Source organism: Mesoplodon mirus (genome assembly GCF_964341445.2).
Source record: "Mesoplodon mirus genome assembly, chromosome: 13".
Taxonomy (NCBI): Eukaryota; Metazoa; Chordata; class Mammalia; order Artiodactyla; family Ziphiidae; genus Mesoplodon; species Mesoplodon mirus.
Window position 1 is genome coordinate 81,324,045 of NC_138989.1, and position 25,684 is coordinate 81,349,728.

Here is a 25,684-nt window from a genome sequence, read left to right on the forward strand (position 1 = left end):
CAAACTTGTGTCCTCTGCATTGCAAGGTGGATTCTTTACCACTGGACCACTGGAGAATGCTCTGCTGCTCTTGTATATTTATTGTCCCTCTTGCATGTGAATCAAAGTTTCTATTACACTGTCTCTAAATTATATTTATGGAATAGATGATTTTATTTCTTTCCATTTTTGAGTTTTGGAGGCTGTGTTGAGAAAGAGAGATTTAGTCTGTGGTCATGTTCTAAACTGTGATCCCCAAAGGATACTATTTTTTGACCACTGGTGGGCATTTATTATAACATTGATTACAGAAGATAACTTTAAGAAACTCATTTATTTGGATATTGGAAAAGAGACATCTAAGTAATATAGGTTAAAGAAAGAAATTTAATGAAATTTCAGACTGAAGGACAAGAACGCTGAAATCTTGAGGGATGCTGCAAAACGCAGGGATACTTACAATGTCAATGACTGTATTAGGAAACAGTTATGTCTGCCGTGGGATAGCGCTTCTCAGATCTCAACTACAGGGAGTGTACTTAACCCAGAACCCCAGCTGCTGTACTCTGAAATCCAGGCAATGACACTGCACTTGCCATAGACTACTCCCAGCCAAAGACAGGCTTCCTTGTTTTGGGAGATGCAACCCTTCCAACCAGCGACTTTGACTCAAAAGCTCCTCTGTGGTCTCACCTACCTTTCCCTGGAAGGCACTGATGTCTGAAATGATTGGACCCAACCTTCCTTCTTTCCCTGTCTCTCCGTTACTCAGAGTCAATCCTGACCACAATCTGACTGTTCTCTGCCTTTCCTGACTCCCCTGCCCTGCATTATCTCTCATATGCATTCCCCATAATAAATTCATTACATTTAAAATGCCAATTGTAAGAGTTGCTTCTTGAAGTACCCAGAATAACCCAATAACAAAGACAAAAAGTTAGCAAGCTAAATTCTAGCAGAAAAAAAAGAAACAATGGATGTAGAAAGAGGGAATGTCAATATTAGGAATTAATAAAATACATATATATCTATATATTTATATATCTATATATCTATATATCTATATATCTATATATATCTAATAGAGTTAGCAAAGATAGAAGTTGGTTCTTTGAATCAAAAATGAAACTCATGCAGAATTAATTAAGAGCTATAATTAGAAAACACTAGTGATAAACAAGGGACACAGCTTTAGATAGAGCAGAGGATGCTAATAAAAATAAAATCTTACATGAGATGAATTATTGGCCAGAAAATATAACTTACCCAGTATGACTCTTGTAAAAATAGAACATCTGAATTGATTTATAACATTAAAGTAAATTAAAAATTAATGAATTGAAACTCTTTTAGTAATAAAACTCCAGCATCAGAATGCTTTATGGTTAAGTTCTACCATTCAAAGTAGATAATTCCAGTTTTATAGAACATCTTCTAGAAAAGAGAAAAAAGAGGAAAAACTTCCCAATTCTTCCCACTGTGTTAGTTTAATCCTTATACTGCATCTAAGCAAGGGTCATATAGGCAAGGAAGGTTATCATCAATTTCACATGTAAGTATAATGGCAAAAATACTAACCAAATACGAGTAGTCTTAATCTTATGGTGAATAAAAATTTTGATTTGTCACAGGAATGCAAGGTATACTATAACATTAGATCACTTATTATATAAGTCAGCACATTAAACAGAGTACAAGAAAAACTCAATTATGTGGTTATCTACAAGTTCGCTTTCAGTTTCTACAACTCAATTCATGATTATAGGGAAAAACATTTTAGCGCACTAAGAATCAAAGTGAATTTTTAAACCTGATAGAGTAACAAAATTTTAGAGCAAATATTTTATTTAATGGTGAACTATTAGAAGCATGGTATCACTTTTTATTGAACATTCTATTTCAGATGCTAGGCAGTTCAACAAAAGAAGAAATAGTTACAAGAATTGGAAAGATACAAAACTGTAATGATCACAGATGGTGCAATTATCTATTTAGAAAACACCAAATAATCTAAAAATTATAATTCATAAAAGTTTAGAGATACCACTGGATATAAGAGCAATTAATATGTATATACCAGCAAAAATTATATCTATAAATATATATATATTATAAATAGAGTAGCATTTGTGTAATGATTGGTAAACCAAAGAAACAACAAAATAAGAGCCCAGACACAGAGCCACCCACATATGGACAGTTGATCTATCAACAGAGTTGGCTTTGGAAGCCAGTGGTAAATAGAGTAGCCAGTAAAAAGCACTGACTTTAGATTAAAGATGAATGGAAGGAATTAACTTGCATTATAATATTCATCTTTTTAATAAACAATCTCAGTTTAATGCTTTAAAAGACTGTGTGATTCTGGCTTAATCAACAAGACAAACTAATTTTTTATTCTTCACTATGTTTTTGAAAGAATTCATCAATATATCTCTTTTGTCAGATTTCCCCCCAAACATACTAAAAAAGCAAAATTAAAACATAAAATTGTTACACTAAGTCATATTTGATGTAAAGTGGTGACTTAGGGGGTTCTCATTAATACTTTTGGCACTATTTCATTTTTGTCATCATCCTCTAGATTTAATTCACTCTACCATCTCCTTTTCTACTATTTCCCCCCTGTAAATCATGTACTGTGTGCTTTTTTCTTCTTTACAGGTGTGTTAATAATGAAAGTTAACTTTCTATTGTATCTGAACCATCAGAGTACAATTAGTCAATATAACTTCTAATTAAAATGGTTGTTAATCCTTTAGAAAAAATAAGTACATGGATTAACATGAAACATAACCTCAGTCGAGTGGAAAACCTTGCTTCAGGTGGTATCAGCAGTTTCATGTTATTTAGACACTGAGAGCTATCAGAATCTCTGAGAAGACCATCCCTGGGGCCAAAATAGTTTGTCTACTTTTAAAATTACTTTTAGGAGAGATTCTGTAAATAAAGAGGGTCTACCATTTATGGTTTGCTTAATTTCCCGATGCACATCTTATGAAACATTTTACATTTACATAGTTTTTCCTAGTAGTAGGGCACACTTGAGGTTGTAGTTAGTGAGTGGCAAAATTAATTCCTATTATATATATCATATGTAAACCTCTGGATCCTATTATCTCTGCAACAAGATCCACATTTTAAAGCCTCTGTTGTGCTTCACTTCTCAAATTCTGTAAGTACTGCTTTGTAAAGGTCCACGCCTTACTAAGTTTATAAGAAATCCACTGTAGCATATAAAAGTTTGGCAGGAGAGTTGCAGGAAAGCATATTTCACTGTTCTCGTTTTATGTTAAAGCTTTTCTCTGACTGTTTTGGACACACTCATAAAACAGTTAAAATCATTTGGGATAATAGCAATGTGTTCATTCATATTTTTTATCTTAATAGTTACTAGGCTATATGTAGACAATTATTAACTTCTACATGGAAATGAGGAAAATATTTGCTTATGAAATTTTGTAACACCACTAAGAATTTTTAAGACTGCATGGCTGTTGCAAAATCAAGGGTCCAAAATAACCATTTAGAGGTTTACTTGTGAAATTTATAAGTGTTCTCTACCAGGGCATCAGTAAAGCCTTTATGAATACATTTCTCTTGTCATTCTCTTGCTATAACATATACTGACTCATTTAGACATAGATGCATTGTCCTTTTTAAATTTGCATTGCTTTTGATTTATGTTCAATCTGAGATACAAGTTTTAGCCTCCTTTTTTATTAAAAAAAGTTAATTTGGACTTTATTAAAGTTTACAACTTTTACTATGTGAAATATACTACTAAGATAATGAAAACATAAGCCAAAAACTAGGAGGAAATATTTGCAAAACATATATCTGAGAAAAGATGAGTATCCAAAATATAAATAGTTTATCTTTAAATTTTTTAAAATAAATTTATTTACTTTATTTTATTTTTGGCTGCATTGGGTCTTCGTTGCTGTGCTCGGGCTTTCTCTAGTTGTGGTGAGCAGGGGCTATTCTTTGTTGCGGTATGCGGACTTCTCATTGCGGTGGCTTCTCTTATTGCAGAGCACAGGTTCTAGGAGCATGGGCTTCAGTAGTTGTGGCACACAGGCTTAGTAGTTGTGGCTCATGGGCTCTAGAGCTCAGGCTCAGTAGTTGTGGCCCATGGGCTTAGTTGCTCCGTGGTATGTGGGATCTTCCCAGACCAGGGGTCAAACCTGTGTCCCCTGAACTGGCAGGCGGATTCTTAACCACTGCGCCACCAGGGAAGCCCTCTCTTTAAATTTTGTTTTAAACTTTATTTTTTAAAGAAGTTTTAGGTTTACCACAAAATTGAGGAGAAGATACAGAGATTTCCCATATGCCCTCCACCATAGGCGCTCCCATTTTCAACATCCCCTACAGAGTGGTACATTTGTTACAAATGATGAACCTACATTGACACAACATTAATACCCAAAGTCCATAGTTTACATTAAGGTTCACTATTGGTGTTGTACATTATATGGATTTGGACAAACGTATAATGATATGTATCTATCACTATAGTATCATACAGAGTATTTTCACTGCCCTGAAATTCCTCTGTGCTCCACCTATATAACCTTCCCTACTCTCACCTTTCCCCTTTCCTCCCTGCAACTTCTGGCAACCTCTAATATTTTTAATGTCTCTCTAACTTTGCCTTTTCCAGGATGTTATATAGTTAGAATCATACAGAGTGTAGCCTTTTCAGATGGCTTATTTCACTTAGTAATATGCATTTAAGCTTCTTCCATATCTTTTCATGGCTTGATAGTTAATTTCCTTTTAGTGCTGAACAATATTCCATTGTGTGGACACACCACATTGTATCCATTCATTTACTGGAGGACATCTTGGTTGCTTCAAGTTTGGGCAATTATGAACAAAGCTGCCATAAACATCCGTGTGCAGGTTTTTATGGGGACATAAGTTTTCAACTCCTTTGGGTACATAACCAGGAGCTCGATTACTAGATAGCATAGCAAGAATATGCTTAGTTTTGTAGGAAACTACCAAACTGTTGCAACATAGCTGCGCTACTTTGCCTTCCCACCAGCAATGACGGAGAGTTCCTGCTGCTCCACATCTTCACCAGCATTTGGTGTTGTCACTGTTCTGTATTTCGGCCATTCTAACAGCTGTGTAGTTGTATCTCATTGTTTTATTTATATATTTTTTTAGTTTTTGCAGGAAATATTTAGTTTTTTAATTTTTAAAAAATTTTGATTTTTAATAGATTTTTATTGGAGTATAATTGCTTCACAATACTGTTAGTTTCTGTTGCACAACAAAGCGAATCAGCCATATTCATACACAGGTCCCCATATCCCCTCCCTCTTGAGCGTCCCTCAATCCTCCCTATCCCAGCCCTCTATGTCACTGCAAAGCACCGAGCCGATTTTCCTGTGTTATGCTACTGCTTCCCACCAGCCAACTATTTTCCATTTGGTAGTGGATATATGTCGATGCTACTCTCACTTCGCCCCAGCTTCGCCCTCCCACCCATGTCCTCAAGTCCACTCTCTATGTCTACTTCTTTATTCCTGCCCTACAACTAGGTTCATCAGTACCTTTTTTTTTTTTTTTAGACTCCATATATACGCGTTAGCATACTGTATTTGTTTTTCTCTTTCTGCCTTACTTCACTCTGTGTGACAGACTCTAGGTCCATCCACCTCACTACAAATAACTCAATTTTGTTTCTTTTTATGGCTGAGTAATATTCCATTGTATATAAGTACCACATCTTCTTTATCCATTCATCTGTTGATGGACATTTAGGTTGGTTCCATGTCCTGGCTATTGTAAATAGTGCTGCAATGAACATTGTGGTATGTGTCTCTTTTTAAATTATGCTTTTCTCAGGGTATATGCCCTGCAGTGGGAATGCTGGGTAATATGGTAGTTCTATTTTTATTTTTTTAAGGAACCTCCATACTGTTTTCCATAGTAGTTGTATCAATTTACATTACCACCAACAGTGTAGGAGGGTTCCTTTCTCACCACACCCTTTCCAGCATTTATTGTTTCTAGATTTTTTGATAGTGGCCATTCTGACTGGCGTGAGGTGATACTTCATTGTAGTTTTGATTTCCATTTCTCTAATAATCAGTGATGTTGAGCATCTTTTCATGTGCCTCTTGGCCACCTGTATTTCTTCCGTGGTAAAATGTCTATTTAGGCCTTCTGCCCATTTTTTTAGCTGCATTGTTTGTTTTTTTGATATTGAGCTCCATGAGCTGTTTGTATATTTTTGAGATTAATCCTCTGTCTGTTATTTCATTTGCAAATATTTTCTCCCATTCTGAGTGTTGTCTTTTTGTCTTGTTTCTGGTTTCCTTTGCTGTGCAAAAGCTTTTAAGTTTAATTGAGTCCCAATAAGTTTATTTTTGTTTTTATTTCTGTTACTCTAGGAGGTGGGTCAAAAATGATCTTGTTGTGGTTTATGTCAAAGAGTGTTTTTCCTATATTTTCCTCTAAGAGTTTTATAGTGTCTGGTCTTACATTTAAGTCTTTAATCCATTTGGAGTTTATTTTTATGTATGGTGGCAGGTAGTGTTCTAATTTCATTCTTTTACATGTAGCTGTCCAGTTTTCCCAGCACCGCTATTGAAGAGACTGTCTTTTCTCCACTGCCTATCCTTGCCTCCTTTGTTGTAAATTAGGTGCCCATATGTGCGTGGGTTTATCTCTGGGCATTCTGTTCTGTACCATTGATCTATATTTCTGTTTTTGTGCCAGTACCATACTGTCTTGATTACTGTAGCTTTGTAGTATAGTCTGAAGTCAGGGAGCCTAATTCTTCCAGCTCCATTTTTCTTTCTCAAGATTGCTTTGGCTTTTCAGGGTCTTTTGTGTTTCCATATGAATTATAAAATTTTTTGTTCTAATTCAGTGAAGAATGCCATTGGTAGTTTGATAGGGATTGCATTAAATCTGTAGATTGCTTTGGGTAGTGTAGTCATGTTCACAATATTGATGCTTCCAATACAAGAACATGGTATATTTCTCCATCTGTTTATGTCATCTTTGATTTCTTTCATCAGTGTTTTATAGTTTTCTAAGTACAAGTCTTTCACCTCCTTAGGCAGGTTTATTCCTAGGTATTTTATTCTTTTTGTTGCAGTGGTAAATGGGAGTGTTTCCTTAATTTCTCTGTCTGATTTTTCATTGTTGGTGTATAGGAATGCCAGAGATTTCTGTGCATTAATTTTGTATCCTGCAACCTTACTAAATTCATTGATTAGTTCTAGTAGTTTTCTGGTGGCATCTTTAGGATTTTCTATGTATAATATCATGTCTTCTGCAAACAGTGACAGTTTTACTTCTTCTTTTCCAATTTGTATTCCTTTTATTTCTTTTTCTTCTCTGATTGCTATGACTAGGACTTCCAAAACTATGTTGAATAAGAGTGGCAAGAGTGGACATCCTTGTCTTGTTCCTGATCTTAGTGGAAATGCTTACAGTTTTTCACCATTGACTATGATGCTTGCTGTGGGTTTGTCATATATGACCTTTATTATGTTGAAATAAGTTCCCTCTATTCCCACTTCTGGAGAGTTTTTATCATAAATGGGTGCTGAATTTTGTCAAAACCTTTTTCTGTGTCTATTGAGATGATCATGTTTTTTTTTGTTTTTTTGTTTTTTTGCGGTACGCAGGCCTCTCACTGTTGTGGCCTCTCCTGTTGCGGAGCACAGGCTCTGGATGCACAGGCTCAGTGGCCATGGCTCACGGGCCTAGCTGCTCCGCAGCATGTTGGATCTTCCCAGACCGGGGCATGAACCCATGTCCCCTGCAACAGCAGGCGGACTCTCAACTACTGCGCCACCAGGGAAGCCCGATCATATGGTTTTTATTCCTTAATTTGTTAATGTGGTGTATCCCTTTGATTGATTTGAGTGTTGAAGAATCCTTGCATCCCTAGGATAAATCCCAGGGATTGATCATGATGTATTTCCCCTTTAATGTGCTGTCGGATTCTGTTTGCCAGTATTTTGTTCAGGATTTTTACATCTATGTTCATCAGTGATATAGGTCTGTAATTTTCTATTCTTGTGATATCTTTTTCTGGTTTTGGTATCAGGGTGATTGTGGTTTCATAGAATGAATTTGGGAGTGTTTCTCCCTCTGCAATTTTTTGGAAGAATTTGAAAAGGATGGTTGTTAGCTCTTCTCTAAATGTTTGATAGAATTCACCTGTGAAGCCATCTGGTCCTGGACTTTGGTTTGTTGGAAGATTTTAAATTACGGTTTCAATTTCATTACTTGTGATAGGTCTGTTTATATTTTCTAATTCTTCCTGGTTCAGTCTTGGAAAACTGTACCTTTCCAAAAATTTGTCCATTTCTTCGTGGCTGTCCATTTTATTGGCATATAGTTGTTTTTAGTAGTCTCTTATAATCCTTTGTATTTCTGCAGTGTCAATTGTGATTTCTCCTTTTTCATTTCTAATTCTATTGATTTGAGTTTTCTCCCTTTTTTTCTTGATGAGTCTGGCTAAGGGTGTATCAATTTTGTTTAATTTCTCAAAGAACCAGCTTTTAGTTTTACTGATCTTTGTTATTGTTTTCTTCATTTATATTTCATTTATTTCTGCTCTAATCTTTATGATTTCTTTCCTTCTACTGACTTCAGGTTTTCTTTGTTCTTCTTTCTCTAGTTGTTTTAAGTGTAGATTTAGATTGTTTATTTGAGATTTTTCTTGTTTCTTGAGGTGAGATTGAATTGCTCTAAAGTTCCCTCTTAGAACTGCTTTTGCTGCATCCCATAGGTTTTGGGTTGTTGTGTTTTCATTGTCACTTGTTTTTATGTATTTTTTAATTTCTTCTTTGATTTCTTCAGTAATCTCTTGGTTATTTAGTAGCACACTGTTTAACCTCCTTATATTTGTGTTTTTTAGTTTTTTTTCTGTAACTGGTTTCCAGTCTCATAGCATTATGGTCAGAAAAGATGCTTTATATCATTTCAATTTTCTTAAATTTTCCGAGGCTTGACTTGTGACCCAAGATGTGATCTATACTGGAGAATGTTCTGTGTTTACTTGAGGAGGAAGTGTATTCTGTCACTTTTGGGTGGAATGTTCTATAAATATCAATTAGATCTCTCTGGTCTATTGTGTCATTTAAAGCTTGTGTTTCCTTATTTATTTTCTGTTTGTATGATCTGTCCACTGGTGTAAGTGGGGTGTTAAAGTCCCCTACTATTAATGTGTTACTGTCGATTTCTCCTTTCATGGTTGTTAGCATTTGCCTTATGTATTGAGGTGTCCCTATGTTGGGTGCATAAACATTTATAATTGTTATGCCTTCTTCTTGGATTGATCCTTTGATCATTATGTAGTGTCCCTCCTTATCTCTTGTAACTGTCTTTATTTTATTGTAATATTCTTTATTTTAAAGTCTATTTTATCTGATATGAGTATTGCTACTCCAACTTTCTTTTTATTTCCATTTGCTTGGAATACCTTTTTCCATCCCTTCACTTTCAGTCTGTATGTGTCCCTAGGTCTGATTTGGGTCTCTTGTAGATTACATATATATTGGTCTTGTTTTTGTATCCATTCAGCCAGTCTGTGTCTTTTGATTGGGGCATTTAATCCATTTACATTCAAGGTTATTATCAGTATGTATGCTCCTACTACCATTTTCTTAATTGTTCTGGGTTTGTTTTTGTGGGTCTTTTTCTTCTCTTGTGTTTCCCACTTAGATAAGTTTCTTTGGCATTTGTTTTAAAGCTGGTTTGGTGGTGCTGAATTCTCTTAGCTTTTGCTTGTCTGAAAAGCTTTTGACTTCTCCATCGAATCTGAATGAGATCCTTGCTGGGTAGAGTAATCTTGGTTGTAGGTTTTTCTCTTTCATCACTTTAAGTATATCCTGCCACTTCCTTCTGGCTCCTAGAATTTCTGCTGAAAAATCAGCTGATAACCTTATGGAGATTACTTTGTATGTTATGTTTTGTTTTTCCCTTGCCTCTTTTAATATTCTTTCTTTGACTAATTTTTCTTAGTTGGATTAATATGTGTCTTGGTGTGTTTTTCCTAGGGTTTATCCTGTATGGTACTCTCTGTGCTTCCTGGACTTGGGTAACTATTTCCTTTGCTATGTTAGGGAAGTTTTCAACTGTAATCTCTTCAAATATTTTCTCAGACCCTTTCTTTTTCTCTTCTTCTGGGACCCCTATAATTCGAATGTTAGTGCATTTAGTGTTGTCCCAGAGGTCTCTGAGATTGTCTTCAATTCTTTTCATTCTTTTTCCTTTATTCTGTTCCTCTGCAGTTATTTCCACCATTTTGTCTTCCAGCACAGTTATTCGTTCTTCTGCCTCAGTTATTCTGTTATTGATTCCTTCTTGTGTATTTTTCATTTCAGTTATTGTGCTGCTCATCTTTGTTTGTTCTTTAGTTCCTCTAGATCTTTGTTAAACATTTCTTGTATTTTCTCAGTCGGTGCCTCCATTCTATTTCTGAGAGTCTGGATTATCTTTACTATCATTATCCTGCATTCTTTTTCAGGTAGATTGCTTATTTCCTCTACATTTATTTGGTCTTGTAGGTTTTACCTTGCTCCTTCATCTGTGATTTTTATTTGCCATCTCATTTTTTTCCCCTTATTTTATGAGTGGGATTATGTTCCTGTCTTACTGGTTGTTTGGCTTGAGACTTCCAACACTGAAGTTTTTAAGCTTTTGGGTAGAGCTGGGTCTTGGTGCTGAGATGAGGAACTCTGTGAGACCTCACTCCAGTAAATATTCCCTGGGGTCTGTGGTTCTCTGCTAGTCCAGTGGTTTGGACTCAGAGATCCCACCAGAGGAGCTTTGGCCCGACTCCAGGCTCGTGAACCACAATCCCACAAGCCATGTGGACAGCAAAAAAAAAAAAGAACAATAATAAAGTAAAAAATAAAATTAGACTAGGAAACTAACAGATATGTTAAAAAGAATATAAAAATAAAAATATAGATGAATCAACAACCAGAAGGTACATAAGTACCACAATAATAAAAAAGAGGAGGAGGGAAAAGAAAAAAAAGGGGGAGGGAGAAAGGCCTTGGTTGTGGAGGGTGGGGCCTAAGCAAGGAAGAGGTTTGGGCAGTGGGCAGAGCCAATGCTTAGGACCCCCATGGCTGGAAAAGGTCCTGGGAGCTGTGGGGGTGTGGGGCTTAGGCTCAAGGAACAGAAGGGGCCCAGGCGTGCCCCCCACTCCTGGTCTCAGAGGGCAGCAGACCACACCTGGGAGCCCAGCAGGCTTCCTGGGCTTGAATGGGTGGGGCAAACACCCTCCTCTCCTCTCCTGCTCCTCCAGTCTGGGAGGGCCCCTCCCACCTGCCTCTCCTGATCTCCCTGGCCTCCCTCCTATGCCCCCAGGGCCAATGAGGCCAGGGGGACGGAGGGGGAGGTCCAGGAGGGACTTGGAGGGCAGGGGATTCGCCTGGGAGCTCAGCAGGCTCCCATGCCCAAGTGGGCAGGGCAATTGCCCTCCCTTCCTCTCCCATTCCTCCCAAAGGACCCCTCCCACCTGCTTCTCCTAATCTCTCTGGCCTCAGGGGCACTAATCCTGTCTGGCCTCCATTTCTCCTCCCCCCTCAGTCCTCCTACATCCTACCAGTCCACTTTGGGGTCCCTCACATCTTCTTGGGCATCAGAGTCACCCACCAGCAGCCAGCAGGCACCCTAGTTGTGGGAAGATGCTAACTCCGCATCTTCCCACACCGCCATCTTGACTCCACCCCTCTCATTGTTTTAATTTGCATTTTTCTGGTGACATATGATGTGGAACATCTTTTCATATGCTTATATGATATCTGTATACCTTCTTTGGTGAGATGTCTGTTATCCATATGTCTTGGGCCCATTTTTAGTTGGGTAGTTTGTTTTCTTATTGTTGAATTTACATAGTTATTGGTATATTTTGGATAACAGTTTTTTATTAGATATATTTTGAAAATATTTTTTCTTTGTCTGTGGCTTGTTTTCTCTTTCTCTTGACATTGTCTTTCTAGAGCAGTTTTTAATTTTAATGAAGTCTAGCTTATCAATTATTTTGTTCATGGATCATGCCTTTGGTGAGGTATCTAAAGAGTCATCACCAAACCAAAGGTCATCTATAGTTTCTCCTAGGTTATCTATCTTCTATGAGTTTTATAGTTTTGTACTTTACGTTCAGGTCTATGATCCATTTTGGGTTAATTTCTGTTCAGGTTTAGTGTCTAGAGTAATTGTTTCTGCATGTGGATCCCTCTCCCTGTATTTAAGTTTGACATACATTTAGATTCAAATTAGTTCTAGGACTCCTTACTTTTAGAAATTCTCCAAGGATTTTAAATGAAATTAAAGCAACTAAAGTACACATGACATTACCTATTACTAAAATTTGTCATTTCTCTGTTGACTTTTGGTAAAAGAGGGAGTGAGCTATCACTGAGCTATAGTTAACTGTGGACAGGAGGGAAGTAGACTGATTTAGGAGGAGGTGTCCCCACTTCTTATTTGTGATTCCATGACATGGTTAGAGGAAGAGTGTTAGAAGATCCAGGGGAGGGGGAGGGGTGGCATCAGCGACATGCACACTGCATTTAGGTTTGTTTCCAGACTTTTGAATGTGAGTCTACAGAATCACTTCTCCTGAGTTAATTTGCAATGAAGCAAGGATCAAAATCCCCAAAATATATCAAAACAAAAGAAAAACATCAACAAAATCTTTGCTGCAGTGTAGTACAATGGATTCAGAGTGTGTTGGTTGCTATGGCAAGGGGATATGCATACATCAGTGGCTATCTGTTAGCGTGGTGCGGGTGGAGTGAACTCACGACTGGAATCAGAGAGACACCTTAGGTGAACCATGGCCTGGACTCTTTTCCCACCTTGAGAATTACTTCTAATCTTAGAACTCCAGTTTCCTCCTGTGTAGCACATACAAATTTACAGGATTATTGTAAGGATAAGAAATAACCTATATAGCTCTTTACCAGGAATATATTAGGTCCTCAGTAAAAGGGTAATCATCTCCTACTGCTAGGAAATAACAAGCTTCCTGATTTTTACCTCTTACTTCCAAAATCACAGTGCTTGTTATGAGGTTTTATAGCTGACTTGTCTGAAATGAAAATTCTGAATATTTGCAATCAATTACTGGAACATGCACATTGTTTTTAGGTGGCACTTCACTGTCCTGCAGGACGCCATATTGTGCATTCTGTTGGGGTTTTTCTCCGTTGAAAAGGTCCATTTACAAGATGCCATCTTGATAAAACATGATGAAAAATAATACACTAGTTCACCTGTCATTACTTGAATTGGCTGTTGATATGTTTTGTTCTTTAGAAAAAATATTTATGACAGGAAATATTTGTGTTGAGTTTGAAAGTTTAATAACTATTTTCCCTAAATAATTCCAGCCTCATAACACTAAGCTGTAGGAAATATTTTCCACATTTTATAAATGAAAAATAGAGGCTCTCAGGATAAAAAGAATTGGGACTCAATTCTAGGTCATTTTATTGAAAATCCTCTCTTTACCTCGCTGTATTTAGCTATCACAAAATGCAATGCAGCCATGACAGCATTAATAAGAGTTAAGAGTAAATGTACTGAGAAATTCTATTGACATTAAGTAATGGTGATTAAATAACTGGCTCTTCTAGGGTGCTATCTTAATTTCACTTTGTGCCCAATTGTTGTAATTGAAATACAAAGGAGCTTTTTCCTGGAGACTACCAGTATGTACTTTCTCCTTCCTTCAACAGGTCCTTATGAAGCACTGACACAGCACATGTCAGGTGCCAGGCTGATGAGCAAAATGACATGGTTCTGGTTTCATAAAACTTACGTTCTAGTTATCGAGTTCACTGCAGTCTATTATTGATGTCCTTTCAGCAGTATCAAGCAATGACAATTTGTGAAGATCGAGCTTATAGATGAATATGTTTAGAAATGACTGAATTGTTACACTGCACACCTTAAATGTGTACAGTGCTGTGTCAATCATATCTCAGTAAAACTGGAAGGAAGGAAGGAAGGAAGCAAATACATAAACACATACATATATACATATATACCTATATAAGTAAAATAAATGACCCAATATTTATCCTTGAGAATAATCAAAATATTACATTTTTTCACAAGAATCTCAAACGATTCTTAAATTCACCCTTGCTTTTAAGCATCAGTGACTACTTGTTTTCATACTTATTCTCCTGAACTCCTAATACTTCATGATTGGACTCTTGGATCTTATAATGTCCAAACCTATTTCCTACTTCCCTTTATTGAGATACTCTTAGCTTGATTCTGCCTCTCTGCCTTTTTAAACTTCAGGTTTCAGCTTAAGTATTGTTTCTTCAAATAACCTCCTCTGATTACCTAATTTACTGCAGGTCTTTCCCATAGTATCCAGGGGTTTTTCTCCTTTACAAGATGCCACCCAATTTATACTTATATATATACTTGTATTTTGACAATAGTATATCTAGTGCCTGAAAGATACTCAATAAATATTGTTAAACAGCTGAATAGTTGGATATTTATATATTTTCTCAATGTTTAGTATTCATAAAATTGGAGGTCATTAAATCAACAAATATTTTAGTGTTTACTCTGGCTAGAAAATACTTCTACATTAAAAGTTTTTAGAAAGTATTTTTCAATAATTCCTGTATTACCTGAAATTCATTTAAGAGTAGTACCCACTATTAGTTAAAATTCATAGCATATTAGAGTTAGAATTAAAATGTTCTAGAATGTTTCTCTTGATCATTGGAAGCAAATCAATGGAATTCCATTTCAGTTCGATCAGTTATTAGAATTGTTTACAAAAAACCCTGAAAGTTTTAAATATTACCTGATCTTTCTTTCATCATTTTAACTTGCATTTAATTGAATGGCTTTTAAGGGGGTAGATTTTTGTATGATTCTTGGAAAAGAATAATCTTACAAGAAAGAATTTTGAAAACTGAAATCAAAAATAAAACTGCTAATAATATTTATGATCCAATTTTCACAAAACCTTTACTTTTTTTCATATGTGTTGTATACCTAAATTTATCAGATAATTGATATGTCACTAAAAATCTTCAAATAGTAAATAATCACTCATCATTATTTAAGCTCTGTTATTACTGTTAATATAATTCCTTTCTTCAATTATTTTTTTTTAATTTAGAGTTTACTCATTCAAACTATCTATTACTTATTTAAAATCCTATTTGTACCTCTTATCTGTTATTAGGTATAAAACTGACTTCAGCAATTTCTTTTAAATACCTACAATTTTACAAAGACTTGACATAGCATCATATTTGTCCTTGACCAAGAGTACATTTATTCTCCTAAAATTAATTTTTCATCACTAAGTTGATGACTTTTATTACAACTTTATTATTTTCATTCTGATAAGTGATGTGATGTTAGTCAAAAAGTTTAAGCATTAATCTTAATAATTAAAGACATGTCATGTTCTAAATTGCATTTTGAAATACTGTTTTCACCTCATATCCCAAACAGGCATCCCAAATGTCAAATAACGTCATCTAAAATTTGATCCCTTAGTTTATTATATTTAATTGATAAAAAAGATCTAGTGCCAAGAATGTAATTTTAATCTCTTGTTTTTTAGAAGCTAGAGCCTCACTTAGATTTGGGAACAGAACATTTTCGACAATAATGGCACAATTATATGTGTATGAAAAAGCAGTTTTTAGACTTTTTAAATCAGAATTAATTTCCAAAGATATTATTGAAGTCTAACAGTTTCTTAATGTTGACATCTCTTTTACAATTTAAAATGTCATGAGAACTACTTTAAAATAGTATAATACTGTTCAATACTTTGCCATCAAGCCATTTAAAACTAAGTGTAAAAATAAGTAATTTTCAATCTTTATCCATAACAAATAGTTTAAAAATACCTCATATTTTAATCATGTTGCCAACCTCTATTCCCTGAAAATCAAATTGGCCATTCACTCAGGTGAATTTGATTATATTGTATAGTATTTTAATCATGGCATTTATGATATTTTATTACATTCACTTGTCTTTATTTGCAGTGCCTACAAGTTGAAAGCTATAGTAAACAACTGAATGAATGAGTAAATGAATACATGAAGTATATCCATCCAACCAGAATTGCCCAAGAAATGATTTTGTGCCTTCTAAACTGATAAATGTTCATCAATTGAGTGGAGATTATTGACAAAATATCATCAGTTTTTCACTTAATGTATTTATTTGACCATATGGTCTGTTTGGTTATAGAAATAGTGCCATAACCAAGAAGGCAGGTGTATTTATCTAGGGCATGATCTGGTCTTAAGACTTTTGTGTTGTCCTCAACTTTTCAGACAAATAGAGTTTTCTTTTTAAAAATTGTATAAATGGACATATCCATGAACCTTTCTTAGTGGATGCCTGTTTGCTGGGTGCCTGGCCTTTTAACAATTACAAATGCTACATGTTGCTTTTCTGTGTTTTCTGTGTTTAGCTAGAGAGATTGCAGGCTGAAAATACATCCGAGTGGGACAAGAGGGAGATACTTGAAACAGAAAAACTAGGACTGGAGAGAGAAAATAGAAGGCTAAAGTTCCAGGTGAAAGACATGGAGGAGCTCCTGGATAGGAAAAATAGATTAATTGCAAACTCTCAAGGTCCTGATTTCAAGAAATCACAAATTGAACTACAGGAAAAAAACAAGGTATGGGTACTCTTTGGAAGCAGATGTTCTCACTTTCTGTATATTCCTGCCCTGATATCTAGTAGATGCTGCTTTAACTTTCACATACCTCAAATCTGAATATTTTCTTTTGTACTATCTCATATCTGATAGTTTGATTTTTTCCCGTTGTAATATAAAATATATGTAAAATGTTCATGATAGGAAAAGAGTGCGACAAATGTTGTATGAAGATGTTAGAATATGACAAATCGGAGAGTTTCAAGCTTTTCCAAAAGGAAGAAAAACATGAAGTAAGGGATGAACCTTTGTGTGTTTGGTTTCCTGTTATAGCTTTGTCTCAGTTTTCCATGCAACTGATCTTATTTTCAATGAGTATATTTCTCCATTAGTTTGGGCAACTATGTAATAAACATTTGTCAGTAGCTATGGTAAGTATCTGCATAAACATTTAAATGTAGCTGGTTCACTCCTATTTGGTTTCTTTTAGTTAGTCTCAGAAAAATTATTTTTGAGTCAATTAAACACATCGTGTTACAAATGGCCTTTATAGGCTATGACATAAATGTTAAAACCAGAATTAAATTCAAATTTTGACTTTGGGAAATTTAGGTTGTTTTGGAATTGTTTTGTCCTAAAGCCAACAGACATATTTACTGCTATGGATGGGATTTTTTGATAAATGGTTGTTAGATTTTTAAAATATTCTCTTAGTGGCAGTTGTAATTTATGTGTTTTAGTGTCAATATGCTACAAAACATATACAGCTTGTTTCTATTTCTTCCATGAAAGTATCTATAGTACCTTAATGCACAATTCTATTTTTTTCATTCAATTCCTTTAACAGTGAGTTAAAAGTGAGTTTGAAAAGTTCATATTTTTGAGTTATGTAAGTAGTTCATAGTCATATGAGCTCTAATAGCTAAATGGGCAGAAAAATTGAATTCCATATTACTTTTCCTTATTCTTTGTGATTTTAGGGATTTATTGCAAATGCAAGATTACATTGGATTAGTGTTTCATGACTTGGCAATGCAAATATCTAAAGTTAACTGTTATGGTCAGTGATCATAATTTTCTATTATACGGATTCATAAACCATCCATAACGGTGTATGGTTCTGACATGTACACAACTGAAAAATCTGTAGAGAAATTTTTGCAGATTGCCATTGTGAAAGCACAATTGTTTCGATTATGGAACAAGTTTTGGTCATCAAAATATCTGTTTCCCTTTGGTTCACTTGAACAGAACAAGCATTTATTTATATTATACTCTGTGTCAGTCACTGCTCTAGATGCTGGTGATGTGAAGATGAATGAATCTTTTTTTTTTCATTTATTTTTGGCTGCGTTGGGTCTTCATTGCTGTGTGCAGGCTTTCTCTAGTTGCGGCGAGTGGGGGCTACTCTTCGTTGCGGTACGCTGTGGTGGCTTCTCTTGTTGCAGAGCATGGGCTCTAGGCGCGTGGGCTTCAGTAGTTGTGGCACGCAGACTCAGTAGTTGTGGCTCGTGGGCTCTAGAGTGCAGGCTCAGTAGTTGTGGTTCACAGGCTTAGTTGCTCCGCAGCATGTGGGATCTTCCCGGACTAGGGTTCGAACCCGTATCCCCTGCATTGGCAGGCAGATTCTTAACCACAGCACCACCAGGGAAGTCCCAAGATGAATGAATCTTTATCCCTGCCTAGCATGGGCTTAGAGTCTGTCTGGGGAGATATACACAATATATCTATGTGTAACAATATACACATAAATTGTTATCAGTATTACATTGTGATGATTGCTAAAAGTAAAGTGGAATGGGAACTCAGATAAAGAAGTAATTCACTCTATTCCACTTTGATGCCTTTCTAGTTATATCAAACTGTTATAGCATAAAGTGTGTCATTTAGGAAATATGAGGGCTGATTGAGGTCTGTTTGGAGCTAGTATATATGCCAATTGCTTGTCCTGTTAACAGGCCGCCCTAAGTTTAGACCTGGGCTGTTTGGGACCAATGTAATTCTTTGGCCTAGAACTGAACGGACCTTGGAAACTGGGAAGATTCTGGAAGGTCTGAACAACTCAGTGGGTGTGCTCATCAATCAGAAGACTATTCGCTAAGCATATATCATTTTGATGGCTGGGAGGAGGTGTTAGCAATTTTTTACAATCTTCATTAAGAATTCAGACTCACCACTTAAACCCAAATAATTACTTATCATGGAGCAGCTGTGGGTCAAAATCTTTGGTGCCACAGAGATCCCCATAGGTCAAAATATCAAGATTCAGACGTCCCCAAATGTCAAATGAATCAAAGTTGCATATGGAACATGCCAGAGGCCAGGGAATAGTATAGATGTCATTATAACACAAAGCTAAATTGTGGTTTTAACATTTCAATAAAGACTAATCTATATGTATAAAATTATGTGCATAAGTACCATAAAGGAGAAACATGTATATGTATGTATATAAGTACCCTATAGAATTACCAGATATCTAAATGCATAAAAGTACTATATATGAGTGAGATGGGCAGATAGGTGCTGGCATGTAAGAGACACAACTGTAAACATCACTGATCATCGGCCTCTAAAAGAGATGTAAGATATCTAACCACATTATATTTATATCTAATCACATTTAACAAATATTTGTGGCAGATACAATTCTACTTGCTGCTCATAGAAATCTCCATATCAATAAATTTTGTTAATTTCTTGAGTTTTAACAATCTCATTATTCAATGAAGTTTTTATAAATCCTACTTATTTGGGAGGGGAGAACTTTTACATAGTGTTTTTGGCCTTAGTATTATAGGGAATGCATTTTTAAAGAAAATGGCTTTCAATTTTAAATTGTACTATGAATTTGAAGACAAAGATTCTTCCTCACACGAGTGATTTCATCACATAAATCTCCACCTGGTAGTTGCTTTTATAGCTTATGTTTAAGGCTATGTGTGTATCAATTTTTTACAATTAATAAAAAACAGTATACCTGAATTTTTAATGGTTAGATTGGAAAATTATTACTCTAGTAGTAGCAAATTATGTTTAAAGCATAAACTACTGCCACAGACTTTTCTAGAACAACTTCAGCATGTGGATCTTTTGGCTTGTCATTGCTTTGGGTAATAGTTGCACTGTTCCATGGCTTTAGTATAATCGACAGAGCAACTGATAATGGACCTTCTGCAGCAGTATTGAGGATACTCTTTATCAGAATGAAGCTGCATTTTAAATGATGGCAAAGATGCTTGAGAATAGCTTTGGAAAACATAAAGGAATCAAAGTATGTGGTTTAAGAGGAGAACCATGGAGCTACATTTGAAACTCTGACTCCACAGCCAATAGGTAAGTGTACTGGCAATGCCTGATCATTAGTCTGTGTATCTCCATACAACATTAAAAAAAATCCACTTATGAATATACAGAAACACATATGTTGGGATCATTAATATTTCATATTTTTAAAAACATATTCCAGGCAGTCAGCAAGTTTGAATTCAGTTACCTGAAATATTTGTTTAAAAATGTTATTTAATTTCTTTCACAAGATCAATGTCACTAAAAATTTGAAGTGTATTAAAAATTATGGTGATATCTAAAGTAGGGTGTTCATGTCACACTGTAATGTGGAAAGAAATTACTAATACTTTTTTTAGCTCCTACTTTTTGAGTTTCCATGTTATGAAGAATAATAAAATCAAATATTTTAAATTAGTAAAATAGCATCTCCAAATAACATAATCAGATTAACATATTATTCAATTAATAATCAGTAAATATAATCATTTTAAAAAGTACTAAACTCATAAATCTCATACAGGCATAAAATGAACACATGTGAAAGGTTTTATTTAATCCATTCATTCCTGAAGAAACCAGTAAGATGTTATAGCCAGTTGAGAGAAGTATCTAAGTATCAGACAAGGGACAACCAGGAATGCTGAAATGAATTTTGTTAATAGATGCAAAACTGATTTTTTTTCCGCGAGGGGTAAGGACATAAATTGCACTGCCACAAGGCAAAATTAATCTGCAGCTCTATGGATGAGAATAATATGCATTGCTGTGGGTTATCTAGAAATTACAGAGTTGTGTGTAAAATACCTTAAAGACACTGCAAGTTGCTGGTCCCTTTAGAGTGAGAAAACCCTACTTGGAGGACTGTGTTAGAAAGGAACATCTTCTCCAGGGCTTGGTGAAAAGAAAAAAATAAAAATAAACAGCTGTATGTACTTTACTAATTCTAATCCCTTTCTGAGCTCTTACTTGTCCCGTTTCTTCCTTTGTTCACTTCTTTGAACTTCAGGACAGAGGATAAGAAAAGATGAATGAGAGAAAAAGAAATGAAAAGTGGGATTTGTGACCACCATAAAGTGATAAAACATAACAAAACAACCAAAGAGGAAACAGACACATATAGCCTAATATTTAGCAAAATATGTCATCATTTTGCTGTAATGGAGAAAAGTAGAACTGCAATTCCCAACGATTTTTTTTAAAAATTATGATACCTATCCTATAAAGGCTGATTTGCTTTCCTCAATGTATGACACAGATTCTTGTGCTTGTGAAGCCTTAATTCTGTTGATGTGTGGTATATGTATTTCCCATTGCAAACAATACTTTTTCAAGTGAAATGTTATTGGAAAAAGTGGTCAGTATTCGACTGAGCAAAGCCCCATGGACTAGTTGGCATGCCTCCCATGAAGCCCTTTGGAAGCTTGCTTTCTTAAATCATTCTGGCAACTGATTCCCTTCATTCAGGTCACATACTGGGTCATTCTCAGAAAGTTAATGTGACAGAGTGGTAATTGATGTGTCTCAGGAAAATGATGAATTAATCTGAAAGTGGAAAGGCCATCAAAGTCAATTCCTAATGAATTTACTGACAGTGTCCATTCCTTCAACAGGAATGGCATTATATTTATTTTGCTTGGCAACTTTGTCTTCAGAAATATTTTGTTTTCATTCAGTGGTGTAGCAGTCAAACCTATGGATCTGTTCATTTTTCCCCATTCATTATTGTTCTTCCAAAGCCTGCTTTTACTCATAGAATTATTGAACAATTTAAGAATAAACAATAACTTTATGTATTCTTTTACTGTTATGAAATAGTAATGATTTAAATATAGAACATTATAATTTGATATTATTAGATATTATCATTTTATATCTTCCTTTAGCTGTTCTTAGCCAGCTTTGTTCTCTGAGATACATTAGAAATTTCAACTTTTAATATAGTTTTTAATATAAACTTTTATTACTGTAGAGACTTTTAGATATATGGAAAATTTTAACCCTTTTGTATGTGAAGTATGTTATATTTTGTTTATAAAAAATGAAAATAATTTATTTTGAGGAATGGCGTGTATATCAAAACACTAGGCTACACACAAGACATTCTTCAAAATAAATTATTTCATGAAACTTAGAAACACACCCATGATTTCGTATACATTTTAACAAAGGTGAATGGGATTGTGTGGATTAGGCAGAACAATGTCCTTTTGACCAAGAATTTCTGAAGTTAGCAGAGAGAAAAATGCTTAAGTACCATTTACTAATGTCATAAGGAAGGTATCTACTGAAAGTGCCCCACTGAACTGAAATACATCAATATACTGCAAAATAGGGTGGCATTTACTTTAATATAATATGATTGCTTTCACCCCTTCTCAAATACACACGCACGTGCAGGTGCATACACATACATGCACACACACATGCAATGAATTGATTTCTACAAGATTAATTCTAAAATAGGAGTATTAGTTTTCTTCCTGTTTTGTGATTCTCTACTGGAGCAAAGGTACACACATAAGATTTTGTATGTATGAAGCATTATTTCTAGGAATAAATTATTGCTGGGTGGAGTTTCACTTTCTCTTACTAAAACACCAAATGTTGTCATGTCTTGTTAAATTAAAATTATGAATATTAAATCTCAGTCCACAGAGGTTGGCACGTTCTCATAAATGTGTGGCAGATTAATAAATAAATGTATGTGTTTATACTTTTATTTTCATTATTTAAATTTTATTGTGTATTTTGATTTATCTTTAATTCTTGTAGTCTCCCTTTTATTCTATTACAGGGCAAATGTTAGAGGACAACAAAGTCTGTAGGGTTAATGGAAGCTTTTATCATCTTTTAAAACCTCCTTCTTGTGTATCAAATAAATTATATTTTGTCCCATAACCAGTTAAAATGAAGATGCAAATTTTGACACTTCAGGTCACTTATATTTTACAGAATTAGAACTTCATTAAATTTTATAAGTTGTGATATCCAGCTATGAAATTATATCTCATTTTGTATTTGATATGACTAGCATACTACTAATAATCCACTATTTTATTATAAAATGACTGGCAGTTCCCATAGCTGCTATCAGTTGATTTATATTAGCTTGATTTAAAGCAGTGATAAAAAAATAATACTTAGCTTCTTATTTAAAATGACAAAACACTATGGTTATAATATTTCTTTAAAATTAAAGCTAAAATTCAAATTAAAAATAAAACTATAAGATTAATGGAAACTCAGATAACTTTAATAGGTCTGAAACATTCACTATTTTTTTTCTTTATTTTTCTTTATCTTAAAGTGAAATCACATTACATGAAATTAACCATTTTAAAGTGAATAACTCAGTGGCATTTAATATATTGACAGTGTACAATCACCTCTAACTGATTCCAAAACATTTTCATCATCCCCAAAGGAAATCCTCTAAGCATTATACAGTAACTCTCCCAAGTCCCCAGCAACCACAAATCTGCTTTCCATCTCCATGGATTTACCTATTCTGGCTATTGCATATGAATGGAATCATACATGTAACCTTTTGTGTCTGGCTTCTTTAACATAACATAAGGTTTTTGAGGTTCATGCCCTTTGCAGCAAGCATCAGTACTTTATTCCTTTGTTGGCTGTATAGTATTTGATTATATGGATATACCACAATTTGTTCATCCATTCATGGGCTAATGTACACTTGGGTTTCCATCTTTTGGTTCTTTTGAACAGAGGTATTATGAACATGCATGTACATGTATTTATTTGGTTACCAGTTTTCAATTCTTTTCAGTATATATCTAGGAGTAGAATTTCTGGTTCATATGGTAATTCTATACACAACTTTTGGAAAGACCAACAAAAAAAATTTTTTTTATGACACAATGTATGATAATTCCTATTACTCCAGATCCTCAGCAACACTTGTTCTTTATTGGTTTTGTTTTTGTCTTTTTAAAATTATACACACCCTAATGGGTATGAAGTGGTATATCATGTTGGGGTTTTGTTTTGCATTTCCCTTTGGACTAACAGTGTTGAAAATCTTCCTATTTGCTTCTTGGCTACTTGTGTATGTTCTTCAGATAAATGTCTGTTCAAGCCCTTAGCCCATTTTTAAATAAGGTTGTTTGCCTTTTTGTTGAGTTGTGAGAGTTCTTTGTATATTCTGAATACTAAACCCTTCTCAGATATATGATTTGCAAACATTTTCTACCACTCCTTAGGTTATCTTTTCACTTGCTTGATAATGTCTTCCGATGCATGCAGGTTTTTTTTTTTTTTTGCATGTAGCTTTTAATTTTAATGAATTCCAATTTATTTTTTTTCTCTTGTTGTTCATGCTTTTAAAGTGTCATTTCTAAGAATCCATTGCTAAATCCAAGGTTATGATGATTTACTCCTATGTTTTCTTCTAAGACTTTTATAATTTTACCTGTTATGTTTAGATCATTGATCCAATTTGAGTTAACTTTTGTAGATGGTTGTCAGATAGGGGTCCAGCTTCATTATTTTACATATGGATTTCCAGTTGCCCCAACAGCACTTGTTGAAAAGACTACTTTTTTCCCTATTGAATGGTCTTGGCACCTTTGTTGAAAATCAGTTGTTAATAGATGTATGGGTTTATTTTCTGGATTCTCAGTTCTATTCCATTGGTCTACATGTTTACTGTTATGCCAGAGAATTCATCTACCTTTGTAGTAAGTTTCAAAATCAGAAAATGGGAGTCCTCCAACTTTGTTCTTCTTTTTCAATATCATTTTGGATATTCAGGGCCAATTGAAATTCGTTATCAATATGAGGATGAGCTTTTCCATTTCTGCAAAAAATGCCATGAGGGTTTTGATATGGACTCCTTTGAATCTGTAGATGACTTCTGGGAATATTGAGATCTGCTGAATATTTGTGTTTCTCCAAAATTCAGAGGTTAAAACCTAATCTCTAATGTGATGGTATTTGGAGGTGGGGCCCTTGGGAAGTGATTAGGTCTGAGGGCAGAGCCCTCATGAATGGAATTAGTGCCTTTATAAAAGAGGCTCCAGAGAGCATGCCACATTATTATTTGATGAAAATGGTAACCACTAAATGTGTGATTCAACTCATATGTAACAGGAAAATAGGACCAGAGGTTAAAGAATGAAAGAATAAAACTCTTATCCTGGGTCTATGCTCAATATTTGAGTAATTTTGGTGAAGTAATACTCTTTGTGCTTTAGTTTTTTAATTTTTAAAAGAAGAGTTTGGAATAAATACCTGAGACTCTTCCATCACCCAAATTCATGATCCTATTATGTTTTCCAAAATTTAGCTACTGATTTAAATAAAGACACTCATTCAGGTTCATGAGGACAATGTAATATTTCTTTGGAATTTCAGTTTATTTTCACTAAAATAGCTGTTGGCTCCTGGTACAACTTAGTGTACTCTTTCTACTTGCTGGATCTATTTCTTTTTAATTCACACAGTTAAATTTAATATGGTTGTTGACATAACTGAGAGATTTTTCATTTCATATTTCTCTGCCACTGGCCATCACTTTCTGTTTCCCTATCATTTTATTATGCTTAATTTAATAGTATTTAAATCTCCACAGCATTTGGCAGCCTTTCTAATTCTCTCTAAATTCTAGGAAGATCGAGGAGAGGAAGCATCAATACATCAGTAACTAACAAGAATCATCTCTTTGCTTTTTAACCAATTTCTATTTAATTTTCCATTACATAGTTTCTTTTTTTTTCTTTTGTGAGTGTG

At 34.7% G+C, this 25,684-nt stretch overlaps 1 protein-coding gene across 1 annotated transcript in view; it reads left to right on the forward strand.

Annotated features, from left to right (window-relative positions):
* CCDC102B (coiled-coil domain containing 102B) overlaps window positions 1-25,684 on the forward strand; it is a gene marked incomplete at its 5' end in the record, with an annotated part of 210,101 nt that overhangs the window by 89,397 nt on the left and 95,020 nt on the right. The window contains 1 exon segment of the mRNA XM_082641452.1: window positions 16,454-16,663. Within this exon segment, the coding sequence (XP_082497578.1) occupies window positions 16,454-16,663 (210 nt within the window).